This window comes from Copadichromis virginalis, linkage group LG1, assembly GCF_057382275.1.
Source record: "Copadichromis virginalis isolate Kocher_CV1m ecotype Utaka linkage group LG1, C_Virginalis_male_GT1.1, whole genome shotgun sequence".
Taxonomy (NCBI): Eukaryota; Metazoa; Chordata; class Actinopteri; order Cichliformes; family Cichlidae; genus Copadichromis; species Copadichromis virginalis.
In genome coordinates this window covers 29,448,050-29,466,551 of record NC_140618.1, presented here as the reverse complement: position 1 = coordinate 29,466,551, position 18,502 = coordinate 29,448,050, and the positions used below count along the sequence as shown (strand labels likewise).

Below are 18,502 nucleotides of genomic sequence, written 5' to 3'. Positions count from 1 at the left end.
AAATAATATATTAAAAATAACCTTAAAGAAAAATCCTTAGAGACTCTGCTTATTCATATGAATCTGGTCCGTGGCAATAATTACAAATTCCAGAAAGCACACATTTTGCTTGGAGCAAAAAATAATTTGCTACCAGGAAATATTCAAAGTATGTTTTCTGTAGAGAACATAGCTGTAATTTAAGGGGTTTTTAGCAACTTCAAAACTATATTAATGTGTGTACTACCAGAAAATGTTTTAGTGTTTACGAGTCAAAATCTGGAACAGGTTGAGTGTGGAAGCAATTCAAAAACAGAAATAAAGGTAGAGATTTTCCTGATATAGAAAAAGATATTTGGCTTTTAGTATATATCTGTATATCTCTATTTGTAAACACACAATAATATGGTAATATTTTGGTAAATGGATTGGATCTTTGTAGCACTTTTCAGCTCTATCTGAGCACTCAAAGGACTTTATCCAGCTTGCCTCATTCACCCTTTCATACAAGTACTATTTGTATACATATGCGGTTTCTATCTAATATTTACACATGCTCATACTGAGATTATTTCATCAGAGATGAACTTGGAGTTAGTATCACACCCAAGGGTATTTGGCATGCAAACTGGAGAAGGCAGGAATTGAACCACCAACCTTCTGATAATTAGATGACCTGCCTGACATCCTGAACTACAACTACAGCCGCCTGACCCTTGCATAGTGTACATATTCTGTGTAACAAAAATAGTAACAACAATAATTTATTATAGTTGTTGATGTTAACACAGAAGCTTAATAAATAACTGATGAATTATGATATAAGGAATTGCACAAGTTTTGCCCCTGTACACCACCCTTTAAAACCAAATAATCAAGCTGTGATTGTGCAGGCTGCCAGCTTCAGTTCAAGGGGTTTGACTAAAACCTTTGTATTAACTGTAAAAATTACAGACTTTTTATACACCACCTACTCTCCATTTTCACAGTCTCAAAAGTTTGGACAGCAGAATGATAAGCTGTTTAGAAGCCGCATCCCTCCTCCTTTCATGGCAGTTTACACAGACTGCCCAAACTGCCCTTTCATGGCAGTTTGGGATTGAAGTTGCTTTTAGTAGTTTTTAACTGGAACTCTCAATATGACGTCAAATTAATGTTTATGAAAGCGATGGTGGCTAAATATCTAAAAAAGCAAAGTTTAGGAGTGGCCAAATCAACAATCTGGTGCATTCTTAAAAAGAAGAAACGCACCAAAGAATGCAGAATTCTTTCCTTGGTTAAGAAAAACTCTGTCACAACATCTAACTGAATGAAGATTACTTGGGGAGCTAGGTGTTTCTAGGTGTATAGGCCTACAGATAAGACAGGTTTTCATTAATGTAAATACAGATGATTTACAACTAGGTGCAAACCACTAATTAACCTCAAGGACATGAAGGCCAGATTAGATTTTGCAAGAAGACTGTCATGGTCCTGAGTCTTTGACCCAGGTTTTTGAGTTTGTTTAGGCTTGCTGTTCTTTCTTTGGGAATATTGAGATTTTAATATTCAGTTTTGATAGTCTCTGAGTTTTGTTACTTGTGTGTCTAGTTTTTGCTTCTTGTTTAATTTCATTCTCTTTCGTGTCTGTCTTAGTCTCACCTCTGTGTGTCCTTCCCAGTGTCCCCAGTGTGTAGTCGATGAAGTCTGTTTATGAATGTCAAGTTCGATCTCAGTCCTTCGCTCTCTCTTTGTCTTTCGCTCTGTCTCGCTCCCTCTACCATGACCGCAACATCTAAAAGAGCCGGCGCAGTTCTGGGAAAAATCTTTGGACAGATGAAACCAAGATGAACTTTTATTAGTTATCGTCATGATGGGATGAAAAAAGAATGGAGAGGGAGGGAAATAGCTCATGATCCAAAGCATACCACATCATCTGTCTTTCCTAGATAGATCGACTGAAAGATTGATAGACAGAATTACCTTCATGCTTATGATGAGTGGATGTAAACTTAGGACTGCACATTTATTTAGGGGATTAATTAGAAATATTTCCCAGCACAGTGATGATTTTTGCATTTTAGTAGTTTGTTTTGTTTGGTGGTGTTGTTGTAGGGCACAATAGTTTGAAAACCAGTGGCGCTTTTTACTTCAGTTACATGGTACTAACCCAGTGAATTACTCCTTGGTATGTCAAATACTAATTTATATTGTAATCACTGTGTGGTCTCATTTGGCACCGATTTAATTTACTTCTCAGTAAAAGTGTGATGCTGCAGCGAGTTGCTGGAGGTCCTGATCTTGTTTCATAATAATCTGGTGGTCTGGGGATTCCGTGCAAAGAGCTGCAAATACAGAATTCCCCAGGTTGCATAACAACAGATTTCCTCCAGGGAAACAAAGTTTTACAGCCCTGAGATGTATCAAGTTCAACTGAGTGTTCCCTCTCCCCCTCCTTCAGGGCCTCCCCTTTCTCCCGCAGCCCCAAGTCCCAACTGCTGCACTTTGTACGAGACTCTCTAATGTCTCTCCCTGTTACTCTTCACTCAAATTAGTAACTTTCCCCCTATTCTTCTTTTCCCTATTGCACTGTTCAAAGCGAGTGTCAGACACTGCAATTGTCTGCATATGGTGCTTGTAATGTGGTGCACATGTTGCTTTCTGTGCATTCACTTTCACAATGATGCTGCTGACTTGAACAACAGTAATTACAGCTAGTTAGTTACCCGTTCTCTGTTTCAGAACTACTGTTATTATCTGGTAATATAGAACTTTGATTTCAGATTTAAGTTTTTAATTTGACTGTAAATTATCACGACTGGGGATGATTGAACAATATTGATGGACAACATATTCGGCTGAATGTCAATTTATTTGCACACATGATATTTATATTTGTATTAATAGTGATGGTAATAATATTACAGGGCACTGTTTTTTTTTAATGGGAAGTGACTTTGTCCTTATGTTCCTTACTTGCAAGAGTTTTGCAAGTAAGGATTTCAGTGATTTTTGATTTCAGAAATAAAGAGTCTTGGAACACTGTGTAAGCTGTAAGAATTTATGTCCGATGTGCCTGTGTTGCATCTTTTTTCTTGGACGTCTGCAGCTTCACGTCTGTGACAATCTTCTCTCTTTCTCGTTGGCTTTGGCTTCTCCTCATCCTGCTGGGAATACGCAGCCTTGAGTCTGAAATGTGTTTACATTTTGAGTATGTTACAAATTATCTGCTAAGACTAACTTTGCGTGACTTGGCAGAAGCCTTCACCTTGCTCAGATGTTGTTTGGGTCAAACGTTTTTTTACAGGGTTGCACTCTCATTTTGACTGTCTTTATCTGACAAGGGTTTTCCAAGCCAGATGTGAACCCAGGAAAAAGTTAAAACTCACTATGCTGATGTCTGTCTGTGGGCCTGCACACATGTGCTCATATGAGTGTATGCATGAACGTGTGGTGTAGGCACCTTGCCAACATGTCCGCAATATTTTTCTCAACTGGGAAGAATTCACCTTTTCATAATACAGCAGAAAACCAGAGGCAATTGCCTAAACAATCTGACAACATTAATGTATTTTTAAAAAATCTGCTATTGTATATTAATAGTTCTGTTATATCTTAACCTCCCTTATCAGGTTAACTGATGTTATATTGTGTATCAAGGATTGTCCAAGGACATTCAAAATGTTCCCTTGCAGTGTGTTTGTCTTTAATCTACTTAAAGATATCAACATATTTTATTATGCTACTTAATATCCCCAGGGTACTATAGAAATATTAGAGTCTGAAACTGAGTGCTTCTTGTGCAATGTGTCCTTTCAGGATTGTGCTGTTTTCAGTAAGAACAGACTAGAACAATCCCCAAAGACATTTAAGCTCAAACTCACAGCAAAATGCATTTTCTACAGTTTTATCAGTAATTAAAACAAGGCCTGAGTAACACATATTTAAGAGTTGTGCCTGAAAGCATATATATGTGCTTTCTGACTCAGTCCTCATTTCTTTCTTTTAAGTCACTTAATGTTTCCCTGAGAATCATTCAAGCTTAAAAATGCATGTAATACTTGTAACCCAAAGGTAAAACCAGTATTATGTCAACATTTATTAGAAAACTTAGTAAAGAACCTGTTTTAATCTTTATCTTTTATATCTTTAGGTTCTTTGTTATGAGCAGTCTGTCATACATGAAACATAATTTTTTGTAGTAACAATGTGGTTCCCAAAGAGCTATTAGTTGAGAACATGCCGTATCTTGGTATGGTGTGCCTTAGATGGTTAATTTTCAAAATGTATCACAGTAAAGTGAATAAAAGAGTGTGGGTTAGTCCAGTAAAATAAAATGGCAAAGTTAGGGTTAACTCAAATAAATTTAAGAAAAAAGGTGTTGGACAAAATAGAAGCAAGGGAAACAGGGAGAAAAGGCTGAGTTTTGCCAAATTACACAAGAACTGGACACAAAATCAGTGGCATCAGGTCTGATAGAGTGATCATTAATATGTCTACAGCCATCTGTAAAACACAGTGGAGGCTCTGTCATGGTGTTGGGGGTCTTGTCACAACTAATGAAACTACAAATGCAGAAAAATGCTGTCAAATTTTGACCCACCATGTAAAACCACCTGGACAGTGCTTGATTGTCATTATTTTTCATCATGACAGTGATCAATAACACATTGCCCTTGCAGTAAAAGCACCTGGATAGAAAAAGACACAATGGAGCACTATCAGTCATGAATTGACCTCCCCAGAGCCCGAACCTCAACATTATTGAAGCAATGTGGGATCATCTTGACAGAGAACAGAACAAAAGGCAGCCAACATCAAAGAAGAGCTTCCTATTCCTAACTAACTATTACTGAAGACTACTTAAAGAAAGGACAGAAAAGTAGGCCCAAGAGAGTTCAGGGTGTGTTTGAAGAATACAGGTGGTCATACCAAATATTGACATTCATGCTCCGTAGAATTGTACAAACCTTTTTCATCTTATATACTGTATTTATATATATGTTTGCATGCGCTTCGAAAAATACCTGAACCTGTTTCCAATTTTCCTAGCAGGATATAAAGAAATGAGGGTGGGTCGGGACTTTTGCACAGGAGTATAAATAGATAGATATGACATGTAATGAAGGTGTGCTGACAAAAGACAGAATATTAGGCAAGATAACTTTCTGTAAAGTATCTCTGTTTCTATTCTGAATATGTAAGTAGGTCATTGCTTTTTTTCTCTCTCCAAAGTTTACTTCCTGAATTTATTTGACCATTTATACCCCCTGGTGGACAAAAACAAAACAAAACAAACAAAACCTGAATACAGTGTGCAATACTTTATTTCCACTGTTGCACAGTAAAAGATCCAAGTGGGTTACATTGAAAGAAAACGGGACACCTTAACATACAACATATATTTTACGTAAATAAAACAAATAACTTACACCCATAAATAACAAGGTACTGTAGTGATATAGTTAGTACTGAGATATTGCAGTGATATCATGAAGAGAGAGCTGGCCTAGAAGTTAAAAGTTACAACTATTTGACGAGTGTGGTGAAAATAAATACATCTCCTGGTGTATTTCTGTCTTTTTCATGCTTAGTAAAATGGGAATGATCCGTAACCCAAAGATAACATCTGTAAAAATAAATATCATAATCTTTTAGTGTACAGGATTGTTCACTCTGATAGAAAAAGATTACATAACACATGCATTTATTATGGTGTTCACTTTGTGTTTTCATCTGGGTATCTTTTAGCAGCATCAGCAGCAGAATATTTGAGCATTTCAAAGTCACACCCTAAGGCAGAGGGAGTTGGCGAGCATCTACAGTGCATATGGTTGGAACCTGCCAGTCAGTAGCAGCCTTTTTGTGTGGACTTTGCATGTGTTGGATTGGTTTTCGTCTGACATTCCCAAGAAAAAAACAAAAAAACGAACCAAACAGGAACAAGTGTAAGGTTAATAGGTGACTCTAAATTGGCTTTAGGTGTGAGTATGAATATGTATGCCTCCAGCTCGCTTTACAGGATGGTTGATAAATGGATGCCCTGTGTGGTCTGAGCACCATGAGGGGAAAAGAAAGAAAGAAAGAAAGAAAGAAAGAAAGAAAGAAAGAAAGAAAGAAAGAAAGAAAGAAAGAAAGAAAGAAAGAAAGAAAGAAAGAAAGAAAAACAAGTCCTGCTTGCTTCAGCACATCATGGTCAAGCTTATTGTGGACTATTCTGGTGATCATACGATTGTCCTCACCTGGCTGAATGTAGCTCATCGCTGAACAAGATACAACACAGGACTGTACTGCATCGTATAATTTATATTTGTATTGTATTGTATAGTTTTACTGTATTATATAGAAACACTTTTATAAAGAAGTATTGTTATTCAATTCAAAACACCAATAATATAGAATAGCTTTCATGATATTTCCAGAATTCCTGTTTCAACTTAGTAAAACTGTAAAAAAAACTGTTTTGGTGCTCAAATTGAACTTTCTGTTTTCTGTTTTAAAAATGAGAACATTTTGTAAAACAGGTCCTGGCTCATCTGCAACTGGAGTGAAAGTGGAGTGTATTCAAGTGTCTGTTAGCACGTATAGCATGACTGAATCCACAGATATTTTGCAGATAAGTTCTTTGATTTTTCAGTCTACTCTCCTCTCCTCTGCCTTGCATTTCATAGGGATGAAATGAGATGCAGTGTGCTCCCTCCTGGTCTTCTTCCCTCTCATGGGCTTTCCCTTTTGTGACAGGGCTATGAACATTTCTTTTTTTGTCCACTTGGCCGAGGAGTAAGCATTGAAGTAGTTTTCTAGGAAAACCTCCTTAAAGTTGCAGTTGTCGTTGTAGATCCTCTGTAATGGAAACACATCAAGCCATTAATATGATTAAGTAAACGCTCTGAACTGTTTGTTTTATTTCTGCATGATTTAAATTAGCTGACAACAGCATATGACTTTCCTCCCTGTGGAAAAATATTACCTTTCCTTGCAGCTGTCCAGCTTTGTTCATAGAAATATAATACTGGCTTTTTACGCCTTTTATAGCCAGTATGCCTCCCTCGGACACTGTCCTGATTTCTAGGATACCTGCCGGACAGTCAGAAAAAGGAGGCATGTTACAGGAGAGATAAGGCGCTGTCATCATCCAGCTTTTACTCTGGCTCCAGCTCCACATACATCTTCATTAGCAAACGAGGTGGAGGTTCCTGTGATTAATCAGTCTGTGGTCTCTCTGACTTTATCCAAGCTTTGTTAAGTGGCCTGGGTGGCTTTTACACAAACCACAACCTATGCCATAGCACATATGGGAAACAGATTAGGGCTCTCTTCCCCAGGGACTGAGAAAACTACCTTCTTGCGTGTGCTTTAGACCTGGCATTTAAAGCCTGCTTTTCAAATCTGTGGGAGGGTAAACACATTTATTCTTCCCAATGTGCCATGTTGAAATGATGGAATTTTTAAAGTATTTAAACACAGAAAATCAAATGATGTAAACAGCAAATTTCTTTGCGCAGAGTTCCAAAACAGGAGATCTTTCGTGAATATTTGAAATGATTACATTATTGGGTAAAGTGAAGTAGATGTTTAGTTATCTTGTAGGACTTTAGCCGAAAATGTAACTTAAAAAAAAAAAAAAATCATGTCATGTCAACAGGCTGCACCAATTATCAGTTCATAAATCAAATATCCATAACATTGACCTTTGGTAAAAACATTGCCATCATATATATGAAAAATCCTTTGCATGCTGTAAACATATGATGTTTCTGTTTAAAAATAGCGAATGGTGAGATGTGGCAGTGGCAGCAAAATTAAAATAAATAGAGAAATGTGCTTTTTACAGACTGGCAATCTGGTTCAGAGCTCGTGTTTTTAGGCAATTCAAAACCTTGTTGATTTTTTACATACTCTAGAAATTCTTTCATTTGATAGGCAGAGGGGAAAGTAGGGGGAAGAGGTCTATTAAAGCTCTTTAGGCTGACACTGAGCATGCCACATTTGAGTGTTTGCTAGATCACAAACAGATGGGATCTCCCAATCTTGGAATGTTGTTTGTGCTTTTCTTGCTCTTGATATCTGACTTAATACTACTGACCTTTAACTGTTTACTCATATTTATTTAACCCCGCTTTTAGGTCCCCCCCGGCTTCTACTTATTTCAGAGGCAATCTCGAAAGTTCAGTTTAACACTATAAAAGCTACAACCTCATTTGTAAACCTGTTTACAGACTCAGAGTCACAAGCTGTCCTCAGTTGAAACAGATTTGCCATCACTCGCTGCCACTGGCTAAGTAAACTACTTTGTGGATAATCCCTAAGTCTACTTTCTGAGCACTGTTGGACCTCAGTGTTTACATTCATTGCGAAATGTGCTCCAGACATAACTTTCACGGAATATTGTTAAATGTGGAGTTAGCTTCAGACTAAACACCTTGTAGTTTCACAGAGGTGCAAGTTTAGCAAATTGATTCCATTTAGCTTTCATTTTTGCTGCAAAATACTGCAGGATTTAATCAGGTAATATGTATTTTACTTCGACATTCATCAAATTCGATTTAGAAATGCTTTATTTATCCCCAAAATTGAGCCTTTTCTTCTCGTGAGTTTACTGACCTAAGGTATTTGTCATGTTTTGGCTGCGGTAACACAGTGATTTTCCATCTTTTGGGAAGAAAGCATTTCTAATTCTAATTCTAAATTGCAATGAATTTAGTTGGGTGGCCGTAGAGTATGGTGCAGCCAGTCTACTATGCTACGATTGCTCTGACTCAGCAGAGAACTGTGCCAAAACATATGTCTTTACTTTTATTAGGTTATTTTCCTAGAAGTCCCTGTTTTCCACCTGCTGTTTAGAAATTATTTATTTCCAGCTTGTTGTTTGTCTGACTTTCTGTGAGGGTTAACATACCTTTTATCAGTATGGCCTCATTTTGCTTGAACCACAAAAAAAAATATGATTTTTATCTTTTACTGAAAACAAAAAACAAAACACTACAATGTAATATAATAAATCATAAAAACAAAGATGAATTTACTAAAAGTGACCTGATATTTGTGTTAGAGGTACAAAGCAAACGTTTCTCATTTTGGTCTCCTATTTTTCTTTTCTGTCTTTGTAATAAAAGACTTTTTGCAATCAGCTTTTAAGGATTTCTTGTTCGCTGCAATCAAAAACATAAATCACGGATTTATTCCATGTACATCTGCACCATGCTGCTTTCATCAAAGAACTTTGTGTGCTTTTAGCGTGCGACTGTCAGCCGCATATGGGCGTATCAGTTTTTCAGTCTTTCATTGCCAGTTGTTGCACAAGCATCTTTTCCATGAGGCATCTCTCTTTCAAGCCAACATTCCAGCCACGGAGGCACTGTCAGATAGGAGGAAATGATAACTACTTAAAACATCCTCACCATGACACAGAGACTCCTCGTACTATCTCACAACCTTTGAGAAAATGTTGGCCCCTGAGCAACAATTCAAACAAGTAGGTGTGTCAAAAAGCACTTATCACGGTTAGCAAATAAAATGTGTCATTAAGTAGTTAGATGGTAATCATTATTTTAAAATATTTGGCTTCTAATTTTAGAAAAGAATAAGTTTGGGCTGGACACAGTGTGGTTGCTGTCTCTGTGTTTGATCTCAGCAGCCAACCACAGATCCATTACAAAATTTGATTTTTCCATTGCTAATATTCTCTCCCACTCTTTTCCCTGATAACTCATTCTGGCGCTCTGAGTACTGAGAGTAAATCAGGCAGAACAAATGTGAATCTGTGTGAGTCTCAGGTCATAAGTCTCCAAGACCCTTCAGTTTACTTCATTACAGCCTGTGCTGTAATTTAACCCATCAAATCTCCCACCTGCTCCATTTTACCTGTCACTTTGGCTGCTCTAACAGAGACACATGACTTATTAACAGAGTAATAGCAGTCAGATTCACATACATTTTGGCAAATGCCTATAGATATATAGTGGGACCTATAATAAACGTTTGGTCTACACAAAAAGAGCGATGCTTACTGTAGCAGTTGGTAGAGTCTTGAGTACCATTGATATTGCCGGAGTCATCAATAGTTAGGAACCACTGCGTGCCACTGAACAGTTGTCGTATGCGCACATCTCCTCCCTCCATATAGTCATAATTCCTGGTGTGGCGCTCATGTTTGGAGCAGTTCATGATGGCGGCAAGTTGTTCTGGGGTGCAGTCACTGTAGACTACACACACACTGCCAAACAGAAAGATTGCATGCAGGTACAGTCCCGGGAACAGATTTTGAAGGTTCCATGTCAGCATCCATTTGCGCATTATAATACAATGCAGTGGGGATCAGTGAACAACATACTGAAATACAAGATAGAGATCTGTGCGTCGTTCCTCAGCTCAGGGATCTTCTGACCCCTCACTTGTGACCTGCTGGTTTTCGTTACTGCAGCACTGCTTCCTGGCGGGGAGGTGAGACAGAGTGGCTGTAGAGGAAGCAGGTTGGCAGAAGTTGGCTGATTGTATCACGAGATTATGCCCCTCTTTTAAACTTCAGTGACGGCGCACATCTACTGCTCCATCTTCTTGTCCCTCAAGGGGCATTGTAGTCCAGTTCAGGAAATATTATGCAGAATATCACTGTAATAAAGAAACAATGCATTTTAATACTTACATACAAGATTACATTTTCAATCAACTTTCAAAATAGCTTCTGGTTTTCTGTGTTTACACAAGTATGTTTTGTACATTCCCAAGCAGTAAATCAAAATTTGGGTGATGCAGATATACATCTCCCTCTCATGGATCCAGAGCATGAAATATTGCATCACTGGTGCTGTCTATAATTCCTGTACATACATACATAATTTGAAACAAGCAAAATATATAGCTTTAATTGTAACAAACAAATCTGTATTGTAATGACTTACATGTGCTCTGAGTGGTGACAGGAGTTGGCAGAGGTGCGCTCCCTTTCAGCAAGAGTTTTAATTTGAAGGCTCTTTAGATCTACAGCTGCAGTCTCAGTGGTAAACCAGACCCAGTGATGCAGAAAAGTTAAGCACGAACTGGGAGCTTCTGTGAATTCCCATGGATGTTTCTCGGATTCTGGCAGACTGACTCTGTGCATCGTCCACTGTCGTTGTGCACTCTGCTTAGATAAATGCCTCCTGCTGACCTCACTTGAGAGCAATTAAATCCCAACCAGTCAGCTGTCCCTGGCTGATATGCAATGAAGAAACACCCTCTGCCTGCCTCTCACTGTCACTCAACCACCAGACATGAGAGGGAGCTATAAACTCTTGGAAGACTGAAATCACAAGTACTTTAAGAACATTTGCATGCTCACTCACTCTTGCAGACTCACTCTTGTTACAACCCTTCTGTCTTGTCCAAGAAACATCTTGTGCTTAAATAGACTTGCATTGTGCGTGCCACAGATCTCAGACTGACTCACATTTATTTTATTGACGGTTACAATATTCGCTGTAATGACAAACCTCAAAAGAATTTCTTTCCTATTCAATTTAAATGTCATAATTAATTTGCGGTTTTACTCGGCTGCATTGGATCACTGGTAAGGGGTTTACTGATTGAAGTTAAAAAAATAAAAACTTCAAAGAAGTCCTTTAGTTTTCTTTCTTTTTGAGTGGCTAAGGTTATGACTGGCAGGTATCCGTCCAAGCAAGAAAAACAGAAGACGTAACAACTCAGAAGCAGTCGTCTCAGTGTCAAGGGTCATACACTCTTTCACTTTTTAAGTTTGTATTTAAAGCCATAAACTATTGCCTTGCATGCCTGGTGTTTTCCAGGACGCACAACTTCAAAAGTTTATATGGGCCCTAATGATGCGCTCCCCTGGGGAGCTCAGGCCTGCAGCTTGAGAGAGTGGGACCTCTGGTCGCAGCAGGTTTCCTTCTTATCTCTAAACTGGCAGTTGTAAAGACCTCATTCTTTCCTGTTCATCTGTCCCCTCTATCACCTCAGAGACAATTTGAGTTGTGTTTTTTTTTTTCAGTACACGAGCCAAGAAAATATTACTTAATCTGTTACAAACACCAGAAAAACAGACATTAAAATAAATGCTAAATGCCCAATCTATATAAATCAACATGAACAGACATATAATTCCACAACATTCTATATATTTTTTCAGGTCATCTGAAGACTGTGAAGTTTACAGGATCCGTGTCTATAAAATCCCAAGGTTCTCATGGTGGGTGGATCTGTGTTGTCTGGGCAGGTAGCACCTGGTACGTCCCCCTGAGGCAGAGTGTGTCCGTGAGAGGAACCAGACAAGGTGTTCCCAAGACTCCTATGAAAAAAATCCCTTCAAAAGAGAGAAATGACCTTACCTGGAATTTTTAACACGAAGTTTAGAAATGTAGTTGGTGAGCCACAAAATACCAAAAAGATCAATTGTACAGTTAATTCTGCCCCAAGTGAAGATATTGCCATGCTCTTTCTTTAGGCCCTGTTCATATCAGGCTGACTGAGCTCTCGACTTACTGGTGTACAGTCTCACCCTACTTACCTACACGTATTCATCAGCTTCAGCTGAAATGCAAGCAGATCACAATGATGCATTAATATCATGGACCTGACTTACCCAAAGGAGCTCAGATTTTAGTTGTTTTGCTTTCATTTCCAAAAGGAGCCAGTTGAAGCGAGTGAGCCATCAGATTAGTATGTCTCCCTGCGGAGGCATTATTGGTGTGTCCAATTTAGCACAGACCCTGTTTCATATCCAGAACATCCTTCAAGGATAACTTATCCAGTCAGACTTGGAAAGACATGATAATCTCTTAAGAAGAGCTTCGCATGGCTCAAGAAACGGAGATTTAACATCTAATATGGAATTGCATGCACTGGAAAATGGAAGGAATAATAGAACCCTCTGCTACCAAGTATTCATACATTTTGCTATTTCAGTAGGTAACCTTTTGGACAATGATTTATTCCACTATCCTTCAACCACAGTTTTACCATTTCATAATTTTTGTATTAAGGTAGGAAGAACAGGAAGATGTTGTAAGAATAGACACTATTTCTAGATTATCATTTGCTTAATCAGTGAAGCCTTTTCTCACTTTTGGCGGTATGAGTGGTGTCACAGAGGTGATGCCTCTGGGACTACAAATGTAAAAGTTTGTGTAAATCTTCCAATGCTCCTGGAATGCCTCATTTACAGTTCATAGCACCATTTAAATGTACTCCACTGTAGAGTTTTTCAAAAGTCCAAATTCACAGGTCAACTGCAGCGTCGCTGACCTTATGTGATGTGTTAAGGGGGAGATGGGGAAGTTAATGTCTTGGCACACAGTAACATGTTGTTTTTTTATGCACTTTATTTTTCAGCACTTATGTGGGGGGTTTCCATTTAATCTTTGTCATAAATATATATTAGTTTTTAGAAACTGTTTTTCTGAATTATCACTGCCCAAGTGCTGTAATTATTTCAGTGACTTCAATGACTTAAGTGCTCTGTTCTCCCTGTTGTTGCCTAAAGACTCACTATTATTTAAAGCATATTTGGAGACATCGTTCTCTTTTTAAAAGTGGTAGTAGTTTATTCAAAGTTTATTTAGTAGCATGAGTAAGCTATTAATTTGTGTAACAATCAAATAAAAGTTGGAGCTCTAACCATATAAGTAGTGGGAGTATAACTACTGTTATGGATGTTAATGTAAAAATGCTTTAATAGGTTATTATGGGTTGTTATGGTGATACTGCAAGCTATGTTTTAGTTGACATGATATATTCTACTGTAATCATAAAGGACATGTACTTAAATCTTGTGTCAATGTGTGCAGACATCTGTGCACTTGGATACAGTGTGTGTTTGCAGGTAGTTTGGCTTTATAGACTGAATTGCTGCCTCAAGGATCAAAGGCACTGTTTGAGGTTTACAGTAGCATATGAAGTACAGTATCTGTAAAGCAGACAAACAAGCAGCCTTCATTCCCGTATGTCTGCCTCAATACTTTATTTCACTCTTTTTCTGAGTTACACGCTGTTGTGACGAATAGAGGTCTGTGTTTAGGAATCTTACTAGTCCTTTTAATTGATTCCCATTGCTATGTTAAATGCTATTGAAACCAGCAGGGACTCTGGAAGGATTTAGATGATTGCAGCATAACACGCAATCATGCAAGCTCACCATGACCCCAAATCCCATTCCAAATCCAGACCAACCAGCAGCTCCAGTTTCAAGACCCCAATGTGTGTCATGCTAGACACTCCAGCATGAACTCACAGTGACACTATTGTCAGTTGGTCTCATTGCTTTTAGAGAAATGAGACCAACTTTATACTTTCACCTACACCTTTGCACCATTTATCTCGCAGATGCAAAGATAATTAAAGAAAATACTCTTGCTTTGGCAGATTTGTCTTGTTTAGCTTTAAAAAAATATCCGTCCTAAGGTACAGTGCATTATTTATTTATGCATTATTTTGAGCCAACTCTAGGAAGTATTGATCAAAATTTTACCAGATAAAACGACTTAGTGGCTCCAATGAGTTTTTTTCCACTCCCTCGGACAGGAATATTACTCTCTAATTTATCCCTGTTTGGTTCTTAAGAACCTCTTGGAGTGTTAGCACATGAAGTTAGGTTCATAATTTATGATAGTTTCCACTATTATTGCAGAGACATCTGCCTTCACACACGATCTGCTCTCAACACTCTAAAAGCATTCCTCAAGACAGAAGAGCCTATCTCTGTCGCTCTCTCTGTGCTCTTTCCCCTGTCTTCCAATGATATAACTACATTTATGTTGGAAGATTGGATGATCTCTAAGGTCACTCTATTCTTAGCGCTGTTTTGGACTGTTTGGTTTAGCTTTTGCTTTCTAAATTCCATGGTAATTGGGGGATCTCTTGGGATGGAGCCTCACAACATTAGCTCTGACTATAAATAACTGTAACTTAGAAACACACAGTGTACACTTGTACACGGACACAATTTTACCCAAATAAGAGATGTTTTACAGTAGATATATTGGTAATAGTATATTTATTTCAAGAAAATCAAATGTGTGCAATTTTGCTAACAATTTAAGGTGTGAGAAAAGTAAGCTCAGCATGCATATACAGTGTCACACATTGCACTGTTGCTATTGTGCACATTTGATTATGTTATTAATCTGAAAGAGTATCGATTTAATAACAGTACATAATGGCTGTATGCTGAGGTGGTAAAGATGTGGTAAAATACAAAAAGTGCATATTTGTTTTTCATATAAAAATACTTTGGTTTGGAGGCAGTTACAATGCATTAGTGGTGGTGTAATCAGCCTTGTTGCAGAATGTGAACTGGCGTTGTGCTTCGCTGTCGGGGGAATACTCTGATCCCAGCTAATGCAGGAACAGCTGTTAGGGATCACAGTCTTAACTACTCACCATATCTGCTCATGTATCAGAAAAAGCAGAGCTTTGCTTATAAAAACATGCCCTATCTTAGTAGCTTTGTAGGAGAAAGAGGTTTAAAACGAGCAGGTTTTAGTTCCTGAGTCAAAACAGTGGACAGTTTACATGACCTCTAATTAAGTTCACATTTATAATTTGAAGCATGAATGCATGAAGAAAAGATACCAGCTGTTTTTAGTGTTATAAATATGTCAGTTTTGGACCTTGTAATTTTTTTCAGTAGCTGTTTACTAATTTCCATGTATTTTACGAGAACATGAGCCCTGTTATCTCTCATGCAATGTCATACTCTCATCTCCTGCTTTGCTACTTGTGGCAAAGAGCACTCTCAAGCCACATTTTCCAATATTTAAGCTGAGATTTGCAAAAAACAATAGTAGATGATTCATATAATTTCATTACTGTTCAGTGACCTCTTGTTCCCTAAAGATGGTGACATCGCCATTTTCCTTTAATGTACAGGGTGGGCCATTTATATGGATACACCATAATAACATGGGAATGGTTGGTGATATTAAAGTCCTGTTTGTGGCACATTAGTATATGTGAGGGGGCAAACTCCTCAAGATGGGTGATGACCATGGTGGCCATTTAGAAGTCGGCCATCTTGGATACAACTTTTGTTTTTTATATAGGAAGAGGGCCATGTGACACATCAAACTTATTGGTAACGTCACAAGAAAAACAATGGTGTACTTGGTTTCAACGTAACTTTATTCTTTCATGAGTTATTTACAAGTTTCTCTTGGTTCATAGCCATTGACATGTCGAAGAGGTTAACACGTGAGGAGCGGATCGAAATTGTGTTGATATCTGGTGAACGCAGTAACCGGGTCATTGCAGCAGATTTCAATGCAAGACACCCTACGAGACCACCCATCTCCCATGCTCCAACTGCTTGCTAAGTTTCGTGAAACTGGTTCAGTGTTGGATTTGCCAAAATGTGGACGCAAGAAAACTGTCATTAATGAAGAAACATTAGTGGCTGTCCTAGCTTCATTCAGCAAGAGCCCACAGCGTAGTACTCGCCGCATGTCACTGGAGAGTGGCATTAGTCGAACATCCCTTCGGCAGATATTAGCTACTAACAAATGGTACCCTTACAAACTCCAGCTACTGCAGCATCTCAGCGAGGATGACCCAGATCAGTGCACAGAATTTGCAGAATGGACAAAACAAAAATTGGAACAGGATCCTCAGTTCACCCAGAAGATTTTGTTCAGTGATGAGGCAAACTTTTATGTGAATGGTGAAGTTAACAAACAAAACCAGCGCTATTGGTCTGACACTAACCCACATTGGATGGATCCCTCCAAGACTGTTGGAAGAACAAAAGTGATGGTTTGGTGTGGTATATGGGGTACAACGATAGTGGGTCCATTCTTCATCAATGGAAACCTCAAGGCCACTGGATATTTGAAATTGCTACATGATGATGTGTTTCCCTCTTTATGGAAGAAAGAAAAAAAAAGAAAAGAAAAACAAACAAAACACCTGGATCACCTGTATGGAGAAAAAAAACAGAAGAGAAAGCAAACAACAAAGAGCAACATAATAAAAAAAACAGCACCATCACAATAAACTAGCTAGCAGTAGATATCAGTAGATACTAAATAATAAACGATATTGTGCAGCACGCAAGATAGACAGCGCACAATGTGCTTTGAGGCAGCAGCCAAGAAAGGTGTAGTCCGCGTCTGTGAACACCCGTGTGAACACCCGTGTGTACACCTGTGTGCACACCTGTGTGCATACCTGTGTGGATCAGCATGCTTGTATTCCAAAGGTTTCTCCATGTAACGATCTGCTAGGGAGTGTGGGGAGCCATAGCCCCGTCCACCAGGGTATGAAGCAGGTATGGAGGAGATCCAGGCCCCAGATATCCAGAGGCCCCAGAGTACAAGGACCCGAGGAGGACCACCAAAGGGGGGGGGGGGGGGGGGGGGGGGAAACTGTGCCACCCTCCTGGGAAGAGCTGAGTAGAGCCCCAAAGGAGAGGTCACCCCGCAGCTACGGAGCAGAGGCCAGAGGGGGTTGCAGTGGCGTGCCGGCGGGCTCTGCCGGCAGCCAGCTGTGCCAGAGAGGACCGAGCTTCAGGCCCAGAGGCCAGAGGTCTGAGGGCATCCCACCCCCCGGAAGGAGCCCAGCCGGGCCACAGGCACCCAGCCCCGCCAATAGGCCACCAGGAGTGAGCCGGTACATACATGAGTGCCCAGCCCCAGACGACAAGGACCACCAACACACCAACGTCTGAGGGCATCAGCCACCGGCAGGGAGTGTGGTGAGGGGAGATAGGCCTCCGTACTTTAGAGGGCCTGAGATGTACCCAGAGAGGTTGAGTCTAAGACCCAACCTGACATATAGACACAGACGAACAGGCACACGCGGACACAGACGTGCATTCCCACCCCATATGCACAACCAAATACTCGGCACTCACCCAACGTGTAGACAGACACAAATAGACACTGCACAGACAGTCGCACTCCCCAAACATACCCATATCCCAGGTCCAGGTACCCCCGCCCTTAGAGGGGCAAGCCGCACCTAGACCCAGGAGATGTAACCCTTCTCTCTGGGGTGGAGGCAAGCGGACCACCTCCTTATCTGCAGTAGCAGGGAGGCCCCGCATCCCAGACCCCAGTCTGACGGCCAGCACCTCCTCCCAGCCCCCCAGCCCTGACGGCTAACAGAATCAGGGTGAGTGAAGACCTCAAACGTCCCTACGCCTGCTCATATGTAGTGTTGCTGTGTGCTGTTCTAAAGTGCATTTAAAACTCAGGAGAGCATGGTACTAGCTTCCTCTCAGGGAGCAGCACGGCTCCTCCCGAAAACCCTTAGTGTCTAAATGCATTTAAAATTGAGGGTAGGGCACCAGCGCCAGAGGTGGGTTGGACTACACCGACCATCCTCTGGATGCTGTAAAACGTGCGCACCCCCAAGGCCCTATATGTGTTATGTGAGAGTGTGAGTAATGTGGATGTCTAGGTTGCAGAATAAAATTGAGGCACAGGTGGCCAGAAGGGGACAGAGGGGGAGTCCCTCCCCTGCACCCTGGTGACATACCTGCACCCCAAGCCCTGCGTGTGTCGGTGGGTGTGGTAGAGCAGGAATAGGGAGGCAGCTGAGGATGGGGAGGGAA

At 39.8% G+C, this 18,502-nt stretch overlaps 1 protein-coding gene across 1 annotated transcript; it reads right to left on the bottom strand.

Annotated features, from left to right (window-relative positions):
* Window positions 1-5,267: 5,267 nt before the first annotated feature.
* On the bottom strand, window positions 5,268-11,219 carry fgf7 (fibroblast growth factor 7). Its single transcript, XM_085458313.1, has 4 exons — window positions 10,860-11,219; window positions 9,969-10,569; window positions 6,929-7,035; window positions 5,268-6,801 (listed from the first exon to the last, which is right to left on the bottom strand). Exons 2-4 carry the CDS (start codon window positions 10,252-10,254, stop codon window positions 6,592-6,594), a joined length of 603 nt encoding a protein of 200 aa, XP_085314439.1. The 5' UTR covers window positions 10,255-10,569; window positions 10,860-11,219; the 3' UTR covers window positions 5,268-6,591.
* Window positions 11,220-18,502: the final 7,283 nt, after the last annotated feature.

Coding starts and splice junctions, on each gene's coding strand:
- fgf7 (XM_085458313.1), bottom strand. CDS start 10,254: ATGCGCAAATGGATGCTGACATGGAACCTTCAAAATCTGTTCCCGGGA. Junction 7,036..9,968: donor AGACTCTACCAACTGCTACA/GTAAGCATCGCT, acceptor ACTGTCCGGCAG/GTATCCTAGAAATCAGGACA. Junction 6,802..6,928: donor CTGGACAGCTGCAAGGAAAG/GTAATATTTTTC, acceptor TTTCCATTACAG/AGGATCTACAACGACAACTG.